Source organism: Bubalus kerabau, chromosome 1 (assembly GCF_029407905.1).
Source record: "Bubalus kerabau isolate K-KA32 ecotype Philippines breed swamp buffalo chromosome 1, PCC_UOA_SB_1v2, whole genome shotgun sequence".
In the NCBI taxonomy this organism is placed as follows: domain Eukaryota; kingdom Metazoa; phylum Chordata; class Mammalia; order Artiodactyla; family Bovidae; genus Bubalus; species Bubalus kerabau.
In genome coordinates this window covers 4,590,997-4,613,253 of record NC_073624.1, presented here as the reverse complement: position 1 = coordinate 4,613,253, position 22,257 = coordinate 4,590,997, and the positions used below count along the sequence as shown (strand labels likewise).

At 55.8% G+C, this 22,257-nt stretch overlaps 1 protein-coding gene across 1 annotated transcript in view; it reads right to left on the bottom strand.

Moving 5' to 3' along the window:
* PHF21B (PHD finger protein 21B) overlaps positions 1-19,777 on the bottom strand; it is an 84,907-nt gene extending 65,130 nt beyond the window's left edge. The window contains exons 1-2 of the mRNA XM_055564677.1: positions 19,537-19,777; positions 18,589-18,654 (exon numbers count right to left, since the gene is read on the bottom strand). Coding sequence (XP_055420652.1) covers positions 18,589-18,654; positions 19,537-19,590 — 120 coding nt within the window. The 5' untranslated portion in view covers positions 19,591-19,777. The remainder of the gene's footprint in view (positions 1-18,588; positions 18,655-19,536) is intronic.
* Between the last annotated feature and the right edge of the window lie 2,480 nt (positions 19,778-22,257).

Genomic DNA, 22,257 nt, shown 5'->3' with positions numbered 1-22,257 from the left:
ACCCCATGTCCACAGCAGCTTTATTCACAGGAGCCAAAGGCGGAAATGACTACACTGTTGATCAAAGGGCGGACGGATAAGCAAGAGGAGGCGTATTCACAGGTCGGAATGCCATCCAGCCACGGAAGGGAACGGAGCCCCAACACAGGCTGCAACACGGATGAGCCTCAAGGACGCTGCTCAGTGAAGTAAGTCAGGCACAAAAGGACAGCTCTGCATGATCCCACTCAGATGAGGGACCGAGGCTCATCGGTTTCAGAGACAGAAAGTAGATGGTGGTTGGCAGGGGCTGGGGGACGGAAACCAGGAGTGTTTGTTTAGTAGGGACAGAGTTTCAGTTCTGGAGGAGAAGAGGGTGATGTGGTACAACATGGGGAACGTACTGAATGCCACTGAATCGCCCACTTAAAAATGACTGAGATGGTAAATTTTATGTAATACGTACTTTACCACAATAGAAAATTCAGTGTTACTTAACAAAACTATGCTGTTAAGAAAAGAACAAGCAAAAGTCCTCTAACTGTTCCTCCAAGATGAGCTCTGCGTGCCCCCGAATGGAAGCTGCAACGGTCAACGGTGAGGCCAACAGAGGCTCCCCGCCTACGTCCAGGCCGGGCCGCCACAGGGGACCTGCCCCCACAGGCCGGGGACAGCCTCGGCCACTGTGCAGAGCAAGGCAGCCGGGCTTCACTGCAGCCGGGGCACGATTCAGGTGGGAATGCTGGCGCTTTCCACCTCTGTGCACCAAGCAGGTGAAGTGAGAATGAACAACCTTCCCGGCGAGGAGAGGGCTGTCCAGCGGCCGTGTTCCAGCCGGCAGCTCTGTGCCGCCGCTCACCACCTCCCCCACCTCCACAGCCTCCCTTCCTCTACCTCCATCACCTTCTCCACCTCCATCACCTTCCCCAGCTCCATCACACCCCCCATCCTCCACCTCCATGACTTCTCCCACCTCCATCACCTCTATCAACTCCCCTGTCTCCCCCACCTCCCATACCTCCCTGACCTCCTCCACCTCCATCACCTCCACCTCCTCCTCCTCCCCCATGACCTCCCCCCACCTCAGCTGGGCCCCATTTGGCCCCTCCTGCAGCCTGCCTCTCGGCTCTGCTGGCCTTGCACACCACAGGAGGGCTCATCTGGGGACATGGGACGGCAGCCCCATGGGTTTTTCTGAGCTGGCCAGGGGGTGGGTGGGAAGGGGCTGCCAGAACCCTGAGCTTCACCTCCTTCAGGGCCTGCCTTCCAAAATGCCCTTCGTAAATGTGTCAGTGAGCAACCTAAAAGAGGGAGCTGTGGTCGGGTCACAGGACAGACTGCTGGGCCGAGTGGGAGAGGCTGACTCCTGGGCAGAGGGGACTCCACTTGGCCTGGTGAAACCCCCCACGTGCAAACACCCCAGCATCCCTCACTCCTGACGGGAGCTTGTCACCTCCTGGGGCAGTGGGCTCTCTCCACACACTCTCTCCTGATCCTTAGAAAGTGCTAGAGGTTAAGCTAAAATTCAGCTCCATGTAACTCCCTCCAGCCCCACGCCCTCTGCTGTCTTAGGAAGGAAGCACCCAATCCAGGGGAGGATTCTGCAAGAGTTTGGACAGAGCTGCCTGGCACAACAGGTCAGGACGGCACTGCCCTGCCTGCCGAGTCAGAGCAGAGGCTCAGGAGGACGGTGGTGATGGGTGCAGAGCGATGCGAACGAGCCAGGGCCTGAACCGGACTCCGCGAGCTGGGCGGGGGGGGCAGGGGGAGGGGAGGGAAATGGGCCATGGGACCCCCACCCATAATCTGAGGAAGGCGTGACTAGCTCCCACTGGTAGACACAGTGGGTTAATGTCCACCCAGAACCTCAGAGTGTGACCTTTGGGAATCAGGTCTTTGCACATATAATTAGTTGAGATCATACTGGATGGAGGGACCCAAAATGTAATGAGTGGGCTCCTTGCAATAAAGTGAAAGTCGCTCAGTCGTGTCTGACTCTTTGAGACCCCATGGACTATATATTCTCCGGGCCAGAATACCGGAGTGTGGAGTCTTTTCCTTCTCCAGGGGATCTTCCCAACCCAGGGATCGAACCCAGGTCTCCCACATTGCAGGCGGATTCTTTACCAACTGAGCCACAAAGGAAGCCCCCTTGTAAGAAGGGAGGACACAGACTCAAAGAGAACTCAGCCATGTGGAGACAGAGGCAGAGACCAGAGGGATGCCATTGCGAGCCCAGGAACACCTGGACCCCTAGAAGCCAGAAGGGGCAGGAAGGACCCTCCCCTGGACTCTGGAGGGAGCACAGCCATGCTGTCGCCTTGATTTCAGACTTCTGGCCTCCACATCGTGAGGGAGTACATTTGACCCACCTGCCATAGGGCGCTCTGTTACAGCGGCTACAGGAGCCTCACCCAGTAGACACGAGAGTTAAGACTTAGGAAGGGAAGTAGCCAGCCGAGGTCCCCGGGCTCAGGAGCAGCCAGGCTGGAAGGTCCCTTCCCTGGCCCTGCTTCTGCTCCTTGCCGGCCCCCGCCACCCGCATCTAGAACACCTCCTACCTCCACTCACAGGCCTGCTGATTACAAGGAAAGATCTGTAAACGTCCCCACTTCCGCCAAATTAGTGTCATTACAGGAAAGAAGTCCAGATAAAAATACCCAAGCCCAGGGCGCGCCAGGGAGAGCTTCAGCCCATCCCCAGGGCAGCCTGCAGCACCCGATCAAGCTGGGCAGCCGCCCACCTTCCAGGCCGGGGCCACCGTCCCCATCCTGCCGGCCAGCACCGAGCCGTGCGCCGGGCACCCCGTTTGCCTTTTCCATCAACTAAACAAAGCAGGAGAGATGCGAACACAGCCTTGGAAAATCGGGTCAGCACATTCCTCCCTCCAGTCGCCAAAGAAAGTCAGGGTGGGGGGTGGGGGAGAGCTGGGGTGGATAAATTACTGTGCCCGAGTCCAGCTGCACCAGGATGTAATAAAATGTGTTGCTAAGATACAAGTGCCAAAGAAGTTCATTAAAGGACACTTTAAACCGAGCTGCCAGACTCTTCTCCCTTTAAATGCTGCTTATTTGGTACCGTCCCTCGTGTTTATAATTAGATCCGCAATATGAGAGCGCGGCCTCCATTCAGGCCCACTCAGCAGACTCATTAATAAACTAACTTCAACAAGCCACGGGGCTTCGGACAAGGCTTGGGAAGCCGGGGTGGGGGAGCGGTGGTAGGGGGGTGTGGGCAGGGGCAGGGGGCGGGGCTGTTTTTATTTACAGAAATAGATTTGAGGGCCACTTCTTTATCTAAATGAGGAATGAAGACTCTTAAGGAACCTCAACGGCCCTCCAGCCCCACTACCAACTGTTTTGTTCTAACAGCGCTGGGGGCTCCAGGGTGGGGGCTTGGGGGGAGCAGGCGGCTCAGGGCGGGGGGCTCCAGGGCGGCGGGCTCGCTGGACCTCAGGGCTCACCATCGCCACTCACCCCGGAGCTCTGAACGTCAGCATCACGCAGGAAATGACTAGGTCACGCCCCAGCCTGATGAAGCTGGCGGACGGACACCAGATCCCGCTGGGAGGTCAGGACAAGTGCCTGCTTCGGCTGGGCCTGGACGATGAGGGAGGAGCCAGGTGTCCAGGGCCTGGGGAGGGGCCGAGGAAGGGCAATCAGAAGAGGTGGGTTTGGTCCAGCCTGTGGGAGTGTCCTTCAGGCCAGCGCATTTAGAAAAAGCCTGAATGTTCCGCCCACATCTAAACTGCAGATTTCTTCTTATCATGGGTTTCTGCCTCTCTTGGGGAGAAGGAAATGGCAACCCACTCCAGTATTCTTGCCTGGAGGATCCCGTGGACAGGGGAGCCTGGGGGGCTGCTGTCCATGGGGTCGCACAGAGTCACACACAACTGAAGCGACTTAGCATGCATGCATGCATTGGAGAAGGAAATGGCAACCCACTCCAGTATTCTTACCTGGAGGATCCCAGGGATAGAGGAGCCTGGTGGGCTGCCATCTATGGGGTCACACAGAGTCGGACACGACTGAAGCGACTTAGCAGCAGCTGCTGCCTCTCTTGAAAAAAAAATTTAAAAGGCAGGCTGCCCGGGGCCCACGCCACTTGACAGGGGTGCCGCTGGGCCTAGCTGTCCCTGGGCCCAGGGTGCTCACCGGCCCGCCCGCAGGGTAAGGGTCTTCGGTCCTGCAAGAGTCAGGGCATCTCAGGTGGTGACTGGGCCAGGACGGAACTCCAGATGAGCCTGGGCATTTCTGAAGCACAGAACCTCAGCACCAGCCCGGCCTCCCATCCAGCCGCTGCTGGTACCCCCCGCTCTCTACTATGAGATGCTGGAAGGGTGGTCAAAGGTCTCAGAACAAACAATTCAATCCCCAGGCAGAGCCCTCAGGAAGAGAATTTTCTAGCCTGGGAGCTGAAATCCGCCTTCTGAAGGTACCTTCCAGGTTCTACTCTACATTCTGCCCCTTGAAAGGGCAGCTGTGGGACTTCTACGGTGGTCTGGTGGCTAAGACTCCACTATCCCAGTACAGGGGGCACAGGTTCAATTCCTAGTCAGGGAACTAGATCCCACATGTTGCAACTAAGACCTTGGGCAACCGAACAAATAAATATTAAAAAAGAAAGGAAGAACCATTTTTTGTTCTTCATGGCAACCAGTCGGTGGTTTAAGGGCAGGGGCAAGCTGTCTGATGAGGTCGGTCCCCGCCCTGTTCCATCTACTGTGGGACCTCCTTGCTTAGCTGTCACTGATTCACCTGGCCACACTGGCCTTGACTAGAAACTCCCGGCACAACCCGTCTCAAGGCCTTTGCAGAGGCTGTTCCCTCTGCCCAGGACAGTCCTCCTGCAGAGAATCACGAGCGTACATCCTCCAGCTTCTTCTGTATGCCTTGAGCCACGCCTGAGGGCCCTCTCGACCCCCTCCCTCCCCCCGTCCCCTCTGCTGGAGCGCCCATTGCCTTCCCCCCGACCCTGGGACTCATCTATGACGCTTCCTGCCTGTTATCTGTCTCCCTTCTAGGACTGTGAGCACGCCTCTGTCCACCGCCGTGTCCCCAGCACCCAGCACTGAGCGGGTGCCCCGTGGCACGTGCCAAACTGTCACCACTCGGCCCTCAGAGGAGGCTGCCGCCCTCACCATCTGAGCGTTCTCTTCTGCACGTGCCAGTGGGCACACCCCAGGAGAAAACGCCCAAGAGCCCGAGACGCAGGGCTCTGCACCCCGTTCCCTTCCAGCCCCAGACGCCACACCTGCCTGGCCCCCAGGTCCAACTCCTACTCTTAGCTCCAGGCAGGGGCTCCCTGCAAAGTGCCTGCCGCCCAGTGCCTGCGGCTGTAACAATGTCCAGGGCCCCCCTGACCTCTGTCCACAGCAACAAGGGCGACTGTTCTGCCCCATCTCCTGTCCATCCAGGACGAGCCCAGGGAAGGACCTTCCTGAGCCCGCGTCCCCTTCGCAGTGACAGCTGGGAGAAGGAGGTTGGGTGATATAAGCAGATAAGGCTCGGTGAGGGCTGTCAAACTAGCTTAAGGAATAATCCCACGTTCATCTGGGTGCATTTATCACACGCATTCATAACAGGGGAGAGTTGGTACCACTGATTGCAGGGAAGGCGGCTTGTCACTGGGTAACCTGCATCTCACATTAAATTCTGGATCACAGTCTCTAGTATGTATATATTTTTAATTGCATTTTCAAGTTCATTTACATGTGCAGATTGGCTTTCCGCCTGAGTGACATTGAAGGGAAACAGCACCCTCCCTTGCTCTCCCCGTCTCCCCCATCCCCGCCTTGTTTTCTTTCCTGGGGCAAAAAGCTTCTCCCCAAGTTCATGATGGCATCCCCCATGGACAGCCTGCAGGCATGCAGCCCCAGGGAGGCCCCAAGAGACACCCCGCATCTGCCATTTCAAGAGACTTTCTGAGGCCTCCACCCAAGAGATCGAAAGGCAGCCATCATTTCCCCTGAAGGCTGAGCTACAGCCCCCTCTCCAAATTCCTGTCTTTTATCACCTTTTCTATGTTGGAGGGTGACTTGGCAAACCCTGACAGACGCTTTCCTGTCTGTGAATGCTTCTTTACTTCCAAGAGCGGAGTCACATGCAGGCACGGACCTTTCTGCAATTTACCTCCACCTACAGATCAAAGGTCAACCTGATGGAATACATCCCATAAGACAAACAGCTCCGAGCTCCCCTCAGCCCTGCTGTTGGCAGAAGGACATCATGTGTGGGGCCCCGGAACGTCCCACCCGGCAGCCGCTCGTGTGGGCAAGCCACCTCCGAAGCAGCAACGAACAGAATCAGTGGCTTAAAAACAGTGGGCTTCCCGTGGGGCTGAGCTGCGGTCAGGAAGACGGGGCACCCCGGGGCCCCCGAGTGCCATCACCCGCCTGACTCGGGGCTGAAGTTTCAGCTGGGAGAAGGGGGTTAGGGTTTGGGGAGGCACCCTGCAAAGGCCTCATGGTCTCGCCTACCCTACGCTTTACGCTGTCAGACCACGTCTGGGGAACTCATGCCCTCAATCTCTACCGAATCCCAAGTTTCGGGCCCAGTCCCAGCTGTGGACACACACAAATCCCAGCTTTGTCCATGGAGACAAAGCGCAACTCGGGGCTTCTGTGCCCACAAAAAGCCACAGGTGCCCGGCGACTTACCCAGGCAGTAGCGTCTCGGGGACACCACCAGATTCCTGCTTCTCACATGACTGTTAATATCCTGTTGATAACATCTCCTTCTAACAGCTGTCCCACTCCAGGCGGGAATCGCACCCAGCATGGAAGACACGTGCCCTCACGACCCTCAGGACAACCCTGCCCGGGAAGCAGCATCACCTCCATTTTAAACCAAGGACCCAGACAACCGGCTTTTCCTAGGCTACTGGGGGCTGACGACCACTCAACCCTGAACAAAAAAAAGAAAAATATCCCCCATGGATATACTTCTTTCTGCCGCACTTTAACAAGACCAACACAGGTGCCAAGCAAAAAAAAACACAAAAAACTAAAAGCAAAATGCAGCCCATCTCAGACTTCAGGGACGCCTGCTGGTGGCACTCAGAGGTCATCCCGGGAAGGAAGCCATATCAGCAATTTCTCACCACGCTCAGGAAACTGCAACACTCGGGAAACAGTACGTAATGAACCCAAAGGGTGGGGTGGTACCCAACTCAAGGAAGCATGTTCGTTCTCTTGGAGAACAGAGGCCATTTCAAAACGAGAAGATGCCTCCCCCTTAACAAACAACAGCAATAATATTAAGAAGAAAAACTGAAGCAGCCAAGCAGGGAGGGGCTCAGGCCACAGCAGGATGAGAGGGCGAGGCTGCAGGTGCATTCGCTTCGGGGTCAAACCTCCCGCCGTGGACTCAGCTTCTCCACTGTGGAGACCCCTCTCTGCAGCCAGCCTGCCCCAGGCTCCCCACCCAGGTGCCCAGCCCCTCCAACGTTCCATGACCTTCCACCACAGCGTGAAGCTCCCACTCGTCATCACCAACGGCTGAGAACTCGCGGGCGGTTCCCTCTGACGTCCTAACCCGTTTTCTTTTACCGGGACCTGCGCCCAGGCATGGCATGACTCCGAACTCTTCGTATGCAGAGCCAGAAGGGCTGTCCAGCATAGGGGCTGAGACTGTGAGGCCACGGTGCCCCCGAGCTGACCCGTGGCTCCTCCACTCGCCAGCTGTGTGACCTCGACTGGCCACTCAACCTCTCTGGGCTTCAGCCACCTCCCAAACAAAAAGGCAGGAACCCCCCCAAAGGGCGGGTCGAACAGGGACCCAGTTGGTCCATGGAGGCCACTGGCAGGGCCTTGCCCTGGGTCAGCATCAGATGGGAAAGCTGCGACCTGTGACGCCCAGGTCCCAGTTGTTGAAGACTCGCCGTGGCCACAGCTTGACGTCTCGTCCCATTTAATCCTGGTGGGTGCTGCGTGCGGGCTTCCGGAGCACTCCCCACACGCCAGCACATGGCTGCCTCCCGCGCTGAGCTGTTGGTTATTCATTTTACAGCCCTCGAAACACGGAGCTGGGTTTACAACTCCAGCCTGCCCGTTATAGAGCCTGCGCTCAACCCGTTTCTTACACGCCTCTCGGAGACAAAGCTGAAAGCCTTGTGAGGACTTCCCTGGCAGTCCAGGGCTTAAGATTCCGCGCTTCCACTGTAGGGGGCACAGGTTCGATTCCTGGTTAGAGAACTAAGATCCCGCAGGCCACCGGGTGGCAAAAAAACCCAAACAAACAAAGCCTCCTTAGTGGGACGAAAGAGACTCAGAGACTGCAAGGAAAATCAAATCCAGGATCCTATTTCCTTAAAAGCTATAAATTCCAAACAGGGTAGGGGAGCAGTAGCTGCCCTCCTCCCTAGAAAGCTGCCTGTTTCCCCAGATTCCTCCCATGTCCGGGGCAAGGGTCTCAGAGCATGAGCCAACACACAACCCTCAAACTCCCCGTGTGTGACCTGAGACGCTGCCCCTGCGGAAGGGCCCCCACCATGAGTGCGGCCCCGTGAAGGGTTTTAACGGGCAGACCAGGCGGCGGCCACGTTCAGCATCACTCACATGAGTGGGGTGAAAACCTGCAGCGAGCCCGCGATTCGGTCCTGGAAAGACAAAGGCGCTGGAGAAAAACACTTGCTAAACCACAGACCTGATCATCGTAGCCAGCAGCTCTAATGAGGCATCGTGGGATTACCAAAGTTATTATCAGAGTCATCGCGGTGAAAAAAATTCCAAGTTAATTGAAATCAATGGTACCGTTCCGACAGCAGGTGTTTTAAGAGGCTCACGCATCAAAGTCGACTCCCTGGACTGCGAGGGAAGAGGCACCGCCATCGTCCACCTCCACCAGGAGTGATGAGCAGCAATGCGCCGAAGGGGGACCAGCAACAGAGTGAGGGTTCCAGCCCCAAAGGCACAGGGTAGGGTGTGGCAGGCGTGTCCTGGGGCCACCAAGGCCGCCAACTCGTCCTGAGTCATTTCAGTCGTTTCCAACTCTCTGCAACCCCTTGGACTGTAGCCCCCCAGGCTCCTCTGTCCATGGGATTCTCCAGGCAAGACTACTGGAGTGGGTTGCCATGCCCTCCTCCAGGGGATCTTCCCAACCCAGAGATCAAACCCAGGTCTCCTGGCAAGAATACTGGAGTGGGTTGTCATTTCCTTCTCCAGGGGATCTTCCGGACCCAGAGATGGCGCCCACGTCTCTTACGCCTCCTGCATCAGCAGGTGGGTTCTTTACCACCAGCGCCACCGCAGCCAACACAACTCTCTTCGAATCAACCCCTTCACTCTGCTTGGTAGTTTAGATACACTTGCTCATCTATGATCTGGATTCATTTCAACAACCCGGCGAGGCAGTTTCAACCACTACACCCGCTTTATAGAGGATGCACAAGGACTTGCTGGAAGCTACTCTGCCGGAGGCAGGCGGCTGGGAGAGGAACGTGGGTGTCACCTCCAGCCCTCTGCTCTCCCGGCCACGCCGTGTTCTACTCCAGAGGCAGGGGGCCAACTAGAGGCGGGGCAGGGGCTGAAACAGAGGGCACCCTCTCGGGGCCCCCAGCCATCTGACCTTGGGGAGCTGCCCTTCTCTGACCTGTGCCGCAGGGAAGACCCACCCACCCAGCCTGAGCCAAGTCATGAGATGACCCCGACAAATCACATCGTGTGTATCAAAGAGGTGTCGGAACAGGCTCGCTGGAGAACACGGGTGCTGGACACAGCCGGGTGCTGGGTGTGCGATCAGACTCTTGCTTCTCGCAGACTCAGATGTCACCTTCTCAGGGCGACCCCGGGCACCTCATCACAGCACATCGCCGCTGGCTGAGCCCGCTGCGAAGGCTCTCCTGTGCAGAGAGCTCATGGGACAGGTCACGGGGGTTACACCTGTCTCCCCAACTGCCTGTGAAACTTGGCTCGAGCAGAGACCCAGTGAAACAGGTTTGGAAGGGTGAAGCCTCACACCATGAGATGTCGCTGTTACTAACAACATCACCCCCGCACCCCCACCAGGTAGGGGCTTGTGAAATGCTTGTGGAATTAAACCGAGCTGTTTCCAAGAGGTGCCCAGCACACAATGTCAAGGGTAACAAGCAAGCGTAGCGGTAGTATGCTCAGGAGCGTGCCCACGGAGCATGTTTCTCCGTGTTACACACACTGCGTGTGCACAGACTGCAGCCTACGAACACCCCGGAGCCCGTGCTGCCCTGGTCCACGTGCCCGGAGCGGGCAGAAGAGGGGTCACGGTCTACGAGCCCCACACCTGCGCTGCGAAGTTTCCCCCCAACAAGGAGGTGTTGCTTTTACACTAAAAACTTTGTGAAAAACAGAACTCTCCCTGAACTCCTAATGTTATAGAAATGATAGGAAGAATATTAACTGCTGCCTCCCTCAGTAAGATTCTACTTTAGCGGGAGAAAGGTAAATTATTTTTCTTCAACAAATCCTTCCTTTCATGTTTGTAATATAATCCTAGACAAATGATCAACTGATTTTATATACACTGCGTATTTACCGGCGCAGGTCAATATGACCCCTGAACAACGCGGGTTTGAACCACACAGGTCCACTTGCACATGTACCTTTTTTAGTAGTAAATACTGCAATCCCACGTGATCCACGGCTGGTTGAACCCGAGGATACCGAGTCCCTGTCTTATGTGGAGGACTGACTATATGCACAGTGTCTGCATGAAGGGTCATCACCTCTGACCCCCCTGTTGTTCAAGGGTCAACTACACTATTCCTTATTATACAATTTATAAATAGTCTAAATAAGATCAGTAATAAAAGTGCAACCATGTGTTATGTACACTCATACACACTTTTCTTCCTTAAACCAAATGAGCAGAGTTGCCCCAAGTCACCTTCTAGAAGCTTCTAGAAACATCCCCCACTCATTTCTCAGCTGTAAGGAGCTCTAAGGAAGGCAGGAGGAGAAGAGTCAGCACACTGCCTCCTGCCCTCAAGCCTGTCACATGCTGGTCACCCAAGTCCAACAGCCTCCTCTCCACGTCACACATGGGTGTCACTGTCCCTGCAAGAACCTCCCACACAGGTGACGGACACCAGGGAGCTCGTTCGGCCGGCCGGGCCACACAGGGAGTGAGTTCAGCCCTCCTTCACCCTCCTCCCGACTTCCCTCATGGCTCAGATGGTAAAGTATCTGCCCACAATGCAGGAGACCTGGGTTAAATCAGGAAGATCCCCTGGAGAAGTGATCGGCAACCCACTCCAGTATTCTTGTCTGGAGAATCCCATGGACCGAGGAGCCCAGGGGGCTATAGTCCATAGGGTCGCAAAGAGTCAGACACAACTCAGCGACTAACACACCTTCTCCCTCCCCCTCCTCCTAAGCTGCCCTAAAGCTCCAGGTCATCTCCCAGACCTGACACACAACCCAGGAGCTTTGCTCGGCATTCAGTGTCTTCCTGGCTCCAGCCCCAGCCTGCCCTCTCTGCTGTCTGCCTGTCTCTCTCTCTTCCATGCTTCAACTGCTGGAAACTCGCCAACACCTGCAGGTCTCCTTGGGCCATTAGCCCTCAGCTGGGACACCAGCTCCTCCCGAATATGACCCCAGGCTTCCTGGAAGCCCCTTCTCCCCCAGGAAGCTGTCTCTCATCTCCAGGGGCCTGCACGGCATGGTTTTCACAGAATTTTCTGGAATTCCCTTGACACACGGTCATCTATACATCACTCTCTTGTGAGGTTTCCGAGACCAGAGGAGCTGCTAGTCTTACCTCTGTGCTGCTCATTCCAAATGCAGGATTTTAAAAATCTGTTTACTGCACGCCTATAGAGGACAACTCCTAGGACTCCTCTGGGGCTGGTTGCTGGTCCCCGCCAACCCGCACACCCATCTTCTTAGTCATCTGCCCATTCCACCAACACGCATCCAGCACCACAAGGCACTGCTCTCGGAACCTGGGGGAGGGACAGAGAGCACAGCCCCCACCCCTCAGGGAGCTTCCGGTCTAGCAGGGACAGTGGACTTCCATGAAAAGATGAAGACAGTAATGGCCGGTGGTCTCCAGAGCGGAAGATGCTCGTGGTACCCGAGGCCCCTGCTGCAGAGCAGCCCAGGAGCAGCACTGTGGGGGGTGGCGCGCGGCAGGTGAGGGTCCCAGCGCGGAGGTCGAGCAGGGGCGCAGGGCCAGCCCCCCACAGAGCAGCAGGAAACCACCAGAAGGGCTTCCACAAGGAGCACTGTGATCTCGATCTGGTTTCAAGACGCTAACGCTAAAGGAAGATGAACCAGAGAGGCACAAGAAAATGTAGTGTGCTGTTCCCAAGAGCCTGGGGTGGAGACCACCCAAGTGCCCATCAGCTGGTGAATGGGAACAGGACGAGATCTCCCGTACGATGGAAGGTCATTCAGACGTAAGAAGGAACCAAGTTCAACACGCTACAACTTGGGTGGAAACATTCTGCTCAGTGAAAGCAGCCCAACAGACAAAACCACACGATATGACTCCACTCACGCGCAAGTGCAGAACAGGCAACTCTACAGCGACAGAAAGCAGACCTGCAGACAGTGAATGAGTGGATGCCTGCAGCCTGGTGCGGCGATGGGAGGGGTGAGACCCAAAGGCTTTCTCACTGACAGGATGAAAATGTTCTAAACATTTTTTCTTGGTTTTCATTAGAGTATAGTTGATCTACAATGTTCTGTTAGCCTCTGCTGTACAGCAAAGTGAATCAGTTATGTTGCTTTTGTGGTTTACTTGTCACGAAGCCGTCTCCAACTCTTGTGACCCCCGTGGACTGCAGCCTGCCAGGCTCCTCTGTCCATGGGATTTCCCAGGCTAGAATACTGGAGTGGGTTGCCATTTCCTTCTCCAGGGGATCTTCCCAACACAGGGATGGAACGCGCGTCTCCTGCATTGGCAGGTGGATTCTTTACCAACTGAGCCACCTGGGAATCAGTTATATATATATATATATATCCACTTTTATTCAGATTCTTTTCCCACACAGGTCACCACAGAGCACTGAGTAGAGTTCCCTGTGCTACACAGTAGGTCCTGATTAGTTATCTGTTTTACACATACACTTCCCTCTCTGGTAACCATAAGTTTGTTTTCTGCATCTGTGCCTCTATTTCTGTTCTGTAAAGAAGTTCATTTGCACCAATTTTTTAGATTCCATATATAAGCAATATAATATATGATTCTTTCTACTGATTTTTCAGTGTGACGATCTCTAGGTCCATCTGCATTGCTGCAAGAGGCATTATTTTGTTCTTAGAGACATCACTTTACCAACAAAGGTCCATCTAGTCAAATCTATGGTTTTTCCAGCAGTCATGTATGGATGTGAGAGTTGGACCATGAAGAAGGTTGAGTGCCAAACAATCACTGCTTTTGAACTGTGGTGCTAGAGAAGACTCTTGAGAGTCCCTTGGACGGCGAGGAGATCAAACCAGTCAAACCTAAAGGAAATCAACCCTGAAAATTCACTGGAAGGATTGATGCTGAGGCTGAAGCTCCAATACTTTGGCCACCTGATGCAAAGAGCCACTGGAAAAGACCATGGTGCTGGGAAAGATTGAAGGCAGGAGGACAAAGTAGCAACAAAGGATGAGATGGCTGGATGGTACCACTGACTCAATGGACATGAGTTTGAGTAAGCTCCGGGTAATGGGGAAGGACAGGGGAGCCTGGTGTGCTGCGGTCCGTGCGGTCACAGAGAGTCAGACACGACTTGGCTGCCAAACAACAACAGCTGGGTAATAGCCTGAAGTAATACTCTGGCCACCTGATACGAAGAGCTGGCTCACTGGAAAAGACCCTGATGCTGGGTAAGACTGAAGGCAAAAGGAGAAGGGGTGGCAGAGGGTGAGATGGTCAGATAGCAACACCAACTCAATGGACATGCATTTGAGCAAACTCTGGGAGATAGTCGAGGACAGAGGAGCCTGGTGTGCTGCAGTGCATGTGATCGAAAAGAATCTAACATAACTGAGAGACTGAACAACAACAATATTCTGAAAATATTCTAAAACTGATGGTGGTGATCGGCTGCAAATAACTGTGAAGGTATAAAAAATACTTAACTGTACACTTTAAATGAGTGAAGTACACAATATCTGAATTCTATTTCAATAAAGGTTTTTAAGTGGATGCAGTGAGAAGGCTACTGCAATCTTCCAGCTAAGAGATAATGGGGGAGGGACCAGAGGGGTGGACAGACGGAGGGGAAGACAGACTCCAGGAAAACGCGGCTTGGATAAAAGTGTGGGTCCTAGAGACTGGCTATGGAGGGGGTTGGGGGGGAGTAAGGGGTCACACCAAGCAGGGGGCACTTGGGGAAAGCCAGGACTGAGCCCCTGCTGCCTCAACCCTGTGCTCGTTTCCAGACTATGAAAGATGGAGAGAACATCAGTTTTCTCCTTCCCATGTAAAGGTGCTGTTTGAAGAATGACATCTTGAACTCTAGGTGAGGAAGACTGACATTTAGCCTCCTGGATTTGCGCAGCCTTGGGGTCAGAACCTGAAGAATGGAATATCCTTTAATGGAAGGGTTGAAAGCAACTGGGAAGCATTCAGAATAGACCGTCCCTGCAGTTCTGTTCGGTGAACGCTTCCACCGTGGGACCCCTCGGGTGTCCACCGGAGCTAGTGGATCACAGTGAAGGCGTGCTTCAGCACCTGAGCGAATGCCACATACATAATACCTTTCAAGAAGACATATTTTTATTGCTGCACTTGAGGACAGCCCCTCAGAATCCAGAGTTCATCAAATCGATGCATCGGGCAGCATGTAAGGCCCCAAGTCCACTGGGCAGTGGAGTGGGGGGAAGGGGAGTCTCTGCCAGACCAGCACGCCCTGCAGTTCATACCGGAGGTCTTCTCACTCCAAGGTGAAGCTGAACTTGCGTGAAGATGCCTGCTTCACATGGCGTTTAAGTGTTGTGCTGAGAACTCCAAAGAGGAAGAAAAAAAAAAAAAAACAAAACCCTGTGGTATTTACGATGGGCCTGTTATTTACACAGAAGTGCTTGTTGCTTGACAATTTAGATAAAAATGTTACTGCCTCTCTGCATGTGCTGCAAATTCATGGCGTAAAACCACTGAAGCAACTAATGGAGTCTTCACACATCATATCTTGTTAAAGACGAGGGGTCCTTCCTCCATGGGGTCATAGCCCAGTGGGGGGGGGGCACCCCCGGAACTCAGCCTGGCCACCGAGGGCTGCTGACCAACTACCCACAGCTCCCGCTTTTTTTAAAAAAGAAAAAACATGAACTCTGTTTTCAAATAGCCTGGCTATCAAGGGCTACTGACCAACTCCTACAGCTTCCCCTTTTTTTAAAAAAAAAAAAAAAAGTGAACTCTGTTTTCAAACAGCAAGGTCCTACAGATGCTGGTTTCCCATTTATCCCCTAATCCAGCAATGGTGGAAGAAACGCTGGACACTCACACACAATTTCTCTCTACTTCTGACCAATGAACAACCTATCTACTCCTAGGAGTCCTGGAAAAACATCTCCAAGCCCTCGTCCGTGTTTCCAGAAGTAACTGAAAAAAATTCCAGTGCCAAGGGCACAAATGGGAAATTGATGGCTAGGCACCAAAAGATATTACTCGCTGCTATTGTATTTCTAACAAATGTGGATAATGAGGTCATCCGTCCATTTTACTATCCAGTTCATCACCTTCATGGGTGCACTTTTGAAACTTAACCTTTATATGCCATCGTCCAAGCGGCAGCAGGACAGAAACACATCTCCGGAGGGGAAGATGGTGTGAGTTTTTCCCCCAAGCAAATCTCTCAAGCAACACTACCCTTACTTTTCTCTTGAGTTGAAAGCAAACTCTGAAACACTACTGGCTTTTTCAGCTCTGATCGTCCATTCCAGCTCCTTGGGTTAGCAGAGCCCATCACCCCTCTTCGAGAGACCCCCGGTGCAGCCCTTAATCACCTCCAAGGGCTCATTCCTCCGACCCTTTCCCCAGCCAAGCTGCCAATCTCCACCAAACTCTCCCAAGGAGACAGAGGTGAGTAAATGTTAAGTCTACCAACTCATTTCATAGGTGACCTCTGAAAGATTCCAGCGCGGAGCTCGGGAGAGCAGAGGCAGCTTTATTAGCATGCTGCACCACGGTCCCAGCTCCCTCCCTCCCTCTTTTATGAGCCCCTGCTATATAAAATGCCACAAAGGAGAAAGGAAAAACAGCACGCTCACAGTGACAAACACAAGTTCCGATGGCCAGGACAAACGCTGGCCGCTCCCCAGACGTTATTTTTAGTCATCTCAGAGAGAAATATTTTTAAAAGGTCAGGGAACAAAAGTTTTCCTTGTTCTCTTTCTTCCTTTTTTTAAACACACACTCACACACACAAAAAAGATGGAGGTACATTCCGTTCAGCAGCATCCTTCTCCGAGTCCAGATTTAAAGGCAAAGGCAGACCGGAGTAGGACGGCTCCTCCCCGCACCCCCCGCCCCCACCAGCGGCACCCGCAACCTTCAAACACGATTTTCAAATGTTTCTATCCCCAGCCTCATCTAAATTCAGGCATGACAGATAATAAATAGCTACTCATTTACTATCATCATAAAAATTTAAACAGCCTGGAAATAGTTGCTACAATACAGAAAGGAGCAAACCTAAGCTCCGAAAAGCCACTCCAAATAGTAAAACTATTGCCACGTATTGTACAAGCACACATAAAGAGACATTGTTTCGAGGACAGCTGCCGGCTTAGTGGAATTTTCTCTTTTAAATCTTCTACTCGGAGCAGAAGAGTCAACAACTTGCCGTTTTACCCAGTGGGAAAAAAAAAGGGAGCTTAGAAACCCTCAGCTATCACAAGGTACCAGATTTGGTGATGGATTTTTTTTTTAAGTATCTGATTTGATTTCACACAGTGATTAAACATCTTTGTGCTCAGCGCAGAAGGGTCTCCCAACCCCTCCCCCTCCAAAAATGGCATCAAAGCAATCAAAATGGTAATGCCGGGCCTGGGTCCCCTCCCCCCGCCCCGCGAACTCCCCGACTTCGCCGGAGCCGCGCGCCGGGCGCCCCCCCCGCTCCTCCGACGGGAATGGAAGCTTCCACTCCCGGGCGGGGGCGCGCGGCCGGGGGAGGGGGGCCGCGGCACCGCGGGAAAGGGGTTAACGCGTTTGTCCCCACCCGCGCGTCCAGCCCGACGCCCCCGACCAGGCGCCGACCCGCGGCCACAGCCGTCTTTCTTTCCGCAGCCCCCGGGCCCCTCCTCCTCTTCTGCACGCCCCCCTTCCACCACTTTGCAACTTTAAAAAGACTCGAAACGCACACCCGGCCTCCGAGTTCTCCCTCGCCGGGGTCGCCGCTAACCCCCGCCAGCCACGTCCACGTCTCTCCCCTACACCGACCATCCCTCCGGGAAGGCGGGGGGGCTTCGGATCCGGCCCGCCCCCCACCCGGAGTTGAAGGAGCGAGAAGGGGACCGGATCGGCGGGCGGGGGCGGGGGCGGGCGCGGTCCAAGTTTGAGGCTGACGCCGGCGGCCGGCATTCCGAAGGAAGCGCGATCGAAGGCCCGTGGGGCGGGGGCTCTGCGAGGCGGGGCGGGGGGAGCGGGCCCGCGGGGCGGACAGAGGGAGGAGAGGAGGGGGCCGCGGGGACGGAGCCGGCGCCCCCGCCCCCGCCAGCCTCGGAGCCCCGAGAGCGCCATTGGCTGCGCCGCTCAAAGTTCTCGGCTTGGGAAAGGGGCGGGGGTGCGAGTGTGGGGAGGGGGCGTGGGGGGAGGGGCGCGGAGGGGGAGGGGCGGGAGCAGGGAGGGAGAGGGGGCGGGGCGCGCGGCCGGCCGCACTCCGGCGGCGGCGGCGGCGGCGGCTACGGCGGCGGCCTCTGTTCGCGGTGCTGAAACCCCTCCAGCGCTGAGCTCCGCACAACTAAGTCACAATGGACAACTTTTCCTCACCAAGGGGGCCGAGAGGGGTGGGCGGCCGGGCCCCCCATCCCCATGGCGAGCAGCTCCTTGCGGGCCCCAGTGGACACCCGGTGCCCGGAGACCCAAAGTTGGGCAGAACCGAGGGGTCCCGGGGGCGCCTTTCTTTTGTTCCCCGGGAGCTGGCTGGCGTCAGGTTCCGAGAATAAAAGTGATGCCGGAGAAGTGGGAGGGGAGGGGGGAGCCCGGAGGAAGAACGATTTCTTTAAATTAAGATTTGCGCCGTAAACCCCCCCCAAAAAAAAACCACTTCCAAGGAGTTTGGTGTCCAGGCCCGAATGACCACCCCCTCTCTCCGCACCCTGACGCCCGCGGGAGGCCGGGGACGGGGGCGGTTGGGGGGTGGGGGGACACCGAGCGGGAGAAATGTCCACATTCCAAAAACATGTCCACCAACTCAAAATGGACGCCGGGCTGCTCGCCGCCTTTTAAGGGCAGCTTCTCTCCTTTGGGCACGGCGGGAGCCGCGCTGCCCCCCGCCTCGGCCTCCAAGACCCTGGCCCCTTCTTCCCAGAAGCAGGGGGTGGGCGGGTAACTTTGAAGACCGCAGAGACTCCTTTGGGAGTCTGAGCGCGCGGCGCCGAGGCCAGCACTTTTTAGGGTGCTACCCAAGTGCCCGGCGACCCCTCCTAGTCCCCCCACCCCGCCACCCCGGACGGGGGGCCGGCTCCGGCTCGCTTACTTGTTTGTCGCTGAGCGCGGCGATCCGCGGCTGCCGCTCGTGCAGCTGTTTCTTGAGGTCGCCGTTCTGCGGAAACACGGAGGCGCGGGCTCAGGCCAGCCGCCCCGGGGTGGGGGGGTCCAGTGCGCCCGGGGCTCCGCGGGGCCGCCGCCCCCTCCCCGCCCGAGTTCCCCGGGCCGCGTCCCGCACGCGAGGCGGCCGGGCAGTGCCGCGCGGGGCCGCTTACCTGTGGCTGCCGCCTCATCGGGGCAGCTCGCGGGGCGGGGCGGGGGCCGCGGCCACCCGGCGGCGCGCCCCGAGCCGTGCAAGTTTGCAGGCCGGGGTGCGTGTGCGAGGGAGTGTGAGTGTGTGCCGGGGGGAGGGGGGAGGAACAAAGAGCCAAGTAAACACGGCGAGTCCGTGTCGAGCAAAGCTCATAAATATTCAAGTCGCGTCCTAATCTCCCCAACACATACACACACACGCGCGCGCGCGCGCACGCCGCAACACCGCCCGGGCTCCGGCCGCCGAGCCTCTGCTCGCCCAAGCAACTATCGCCCAAACTACTTTTGCAAACTGTACAGGATTGCACCCGGGGGGTGGGGGCGGAGGGAGTGGGCGTACACACTCACACTCACACACACACACAACCGGGCAAGCGCACGCAGGGGGCCCTCTCCCGGGACCCTCGTCCTGCAGATCCTGCCCGAGAAAGAGAAGACACTGGGTTCGGGTCCCAAGCGCCCCCGATCCCTCAAACTGTGCTGGACTGCACGAAACGGAGTGCGGCGGCGCAGAGGGGAAGCCCAAAGTGGAGTCCGTTCATGTACACACTCCCCCGATCCCTGGGGCAGCAGGCTTAAAGGAGGGGGCCTCTCCAGCTCTGCGCGCCCTGCGACGAAGAAGAGGACGCCGGGCTCCGGACCCCGAACCCCGGGCTCCCGAGGCCAGCAGCCCCCGACCGCCTACCTGGTGGCGCGCAAGTTCCACGGCGAGCGCCTCGGGCCGGCTCTGCAGCTCCATCTCGGCAACTTGGGCAGCACTTTGCGCTCACTTTGGCCCCGGCTCCCGGGGAGTTGCGCGGCTCCGCGGGGGTCGGGGCGGACGCGAGCGGATCGGGTCTCCTCGGATGGTGCGGGGGGGCGCCGGGGGTGGACACGAGCCCCCTCCCCCACGAAAAGGGAGGGAGGGGGGTCTGGAGACTGGGGGGAGAAAGGCGGCAGCGCACCCCCTCAACTCCTCAGGCAGCCCGGCAAGTTGCGCCGAGTTCCCGGGCTGCGGGCGCGGCCTGGCGCATGGCCCCGCCGACCCCCGGCCCCGGCGCCGGGAACCCCCGCTCAGCCCCCGCGCGAGCTGCCAGGAGGCAGGGACTATATTTCCTCCGGCGCGCGCCTGGATCTCGCTGGGGCCTCGGCAAAGTTGTGCCTCGGCACGATGCTAATTCGGGCAGTGCCCGGATGCAGCGGGCCGGGGCGGCGGGGGGCGGGGCCCGAACGCGAGCCCGCCCCTGCACGGCTCCGCCCCCGGGCCTCGCCCCGCCCCCAGCCGCCCCTACCCCGCCCCGCCCGCGCTTGCGCACTGCCGCCCCGCCGCGACCCGGCGCCGGGATCGCCGAACAAAAGTGGCTCCTGGCGGCTCCCCTGGCAGCTCCTCTTCTTCTCCGCCTCCACCTCCAGCCAAACCGGCGGGAAACGGGATGCCCACCACGTCAGCCCGGGGTCCGGGACACTTTCCGATGGGACGGGAGATGGCCCACTTTCCCATTCCTGGTCTCCTCTGGCTCTCGCCTCATCCCTCTTTGCCCGTCTTTTCCTACTTCATTTAAGTTGTCTTCCATCCACTCCTGCCCCCTGTACATTAAACGCGGCCACTCAGGAGATTAACTTAGTCATGTCTCCGGATTCCTCCACCGCCTGATAGCCACCGTGTTGTTTAAACAGTCTGAAAATTGATCTCTTGACTGTGCCTTTAATTTTTTTTTACACTTACAATTAAACTCTCAACAGATGTCACTGGAATTTTTTAAGACTGGTGTTAAAATTCGTAGACGTGCCCGGTCAATGTGACATGAAACAATTATAACCACAGCTGCGGAGATCACCCCGCAGCCAGGAGGTTGACGTCTCTGAGTGGACATAGCATCGTGGAGTTACCATCTTCATCAATTAACGTTGGAAAGCTTTGTGCCGTGTTGGTAGCATCCTACTATGTTTGAGAGAAGCTGGGGAGAAATGGTGCAACCATATTACTCAAACTAAACTGTTAAACGTTTACACTGATAAATTACTGTAGGTTCGGATTTCTCTGCAGCACACAAAATACCCCAGCGAACGCAGGCAGCAAATGTCCCTTTCAGCATATGCCAACATGCCGCTCCCTTGCTTCTACTGTCAGCAGAAGTTGTTGGAATTTTTTTTCAAGTCAGGACCCTAAGGTCCTTCTGGCCTCCTATTCAGGGCATTTGGCGGTGACTTCTATGTTTGTTGGGCCTTGAAAGAGTGGGGGCTTCTTCTCCCCGACCCCAGCACTAGCCTTTAGGAGACCCTTAAGTGAGGAATCGCTGTGATTACTTTGTGAGCTTTGCTGAAGACTCACAAAACTATGGCCTGTCCTAAGTACCATCATGGGTTTGGTCGAGCAGGGCTCACCAAATGCAATCCAAAAAGGCTGGCTCTGGCTCCTTCCATTCCAGATTCAGCCCAGCTTGGATTGGGGTCCCCTCTACCTAGCGCTTTACCTGGGCAGCCAGGTAAAGTGGACTGCCTAGGCACCTGTGTTCCCAGAGCCAGAGTGACAGGGTTCCTACTGTAATCTGTAAATGTCACTGGTTTTTAGTAAAATTTCATAATAAGTTCATTGGGCGTGTATGTAATTGAATCAACAGAGAGGATGTTCAAGTTGTCCATAACCTGCACAGACTCAGGGAGATGCTGGTCCTGTTTACAAGTTCACATTATTTAATCCAAGTTACCATGATGATCCTGTACATGCCCCTCTGTCGTTTTCAGAGTTACCCAGGTCCTGAGCCAGCAACAAATACCAGGGGCTGGGTGCTCTCTGAGAGAGAGGGAATTGGTTACGTGGAGGGAGAGAAATTTAGCAGGAATCATTGGCCGCTGCTGCAGATGCACTTTACCCTGAAACTGACCAGCACGCGAGCCCACCCTCCCTGGGCCCATGTTACGCTCTCTATTGGAATGCCCTTTCTCTCAAAACCCTTTTAAATTCCTCTTGGTCCTCCAAGATTGACATTAAACGCTTCCTTTTCTGTGAAATTCTAACTTCTACACATCAGTTCTTTACTCCTCCCTCTAGAAACTCACCATGAAGAACTTATATACAAGGGGGACTTCTGCCCCATAATCGAGGTCATGGCTTCCCTGCTGTGGCCTGAGCTGAACCTGAGCCTGGCTTGTGGGCAGAACACAGTACAATAAGCCCCTACTTAAGAACCTTCATGGTGTGAACTTTCAAAGAGGTGAACATGCGTTCCATCAACATCAGGAATGAGCAAAATTGCAGCTTGCCCTCTGTCTCCTTTCCCAGGTGGCTCAGTGGTAAAGAATCCACCTGCTAATGTAAGAGACACAAGAGACTTGGGTTTGATCCCTGGGTCAGGAAGATTCCCTGGAGAAGGAAATGGCAACCCATTCCAGTGTTCTTGCCTGGGAAATCCCATGGACAGAAGAG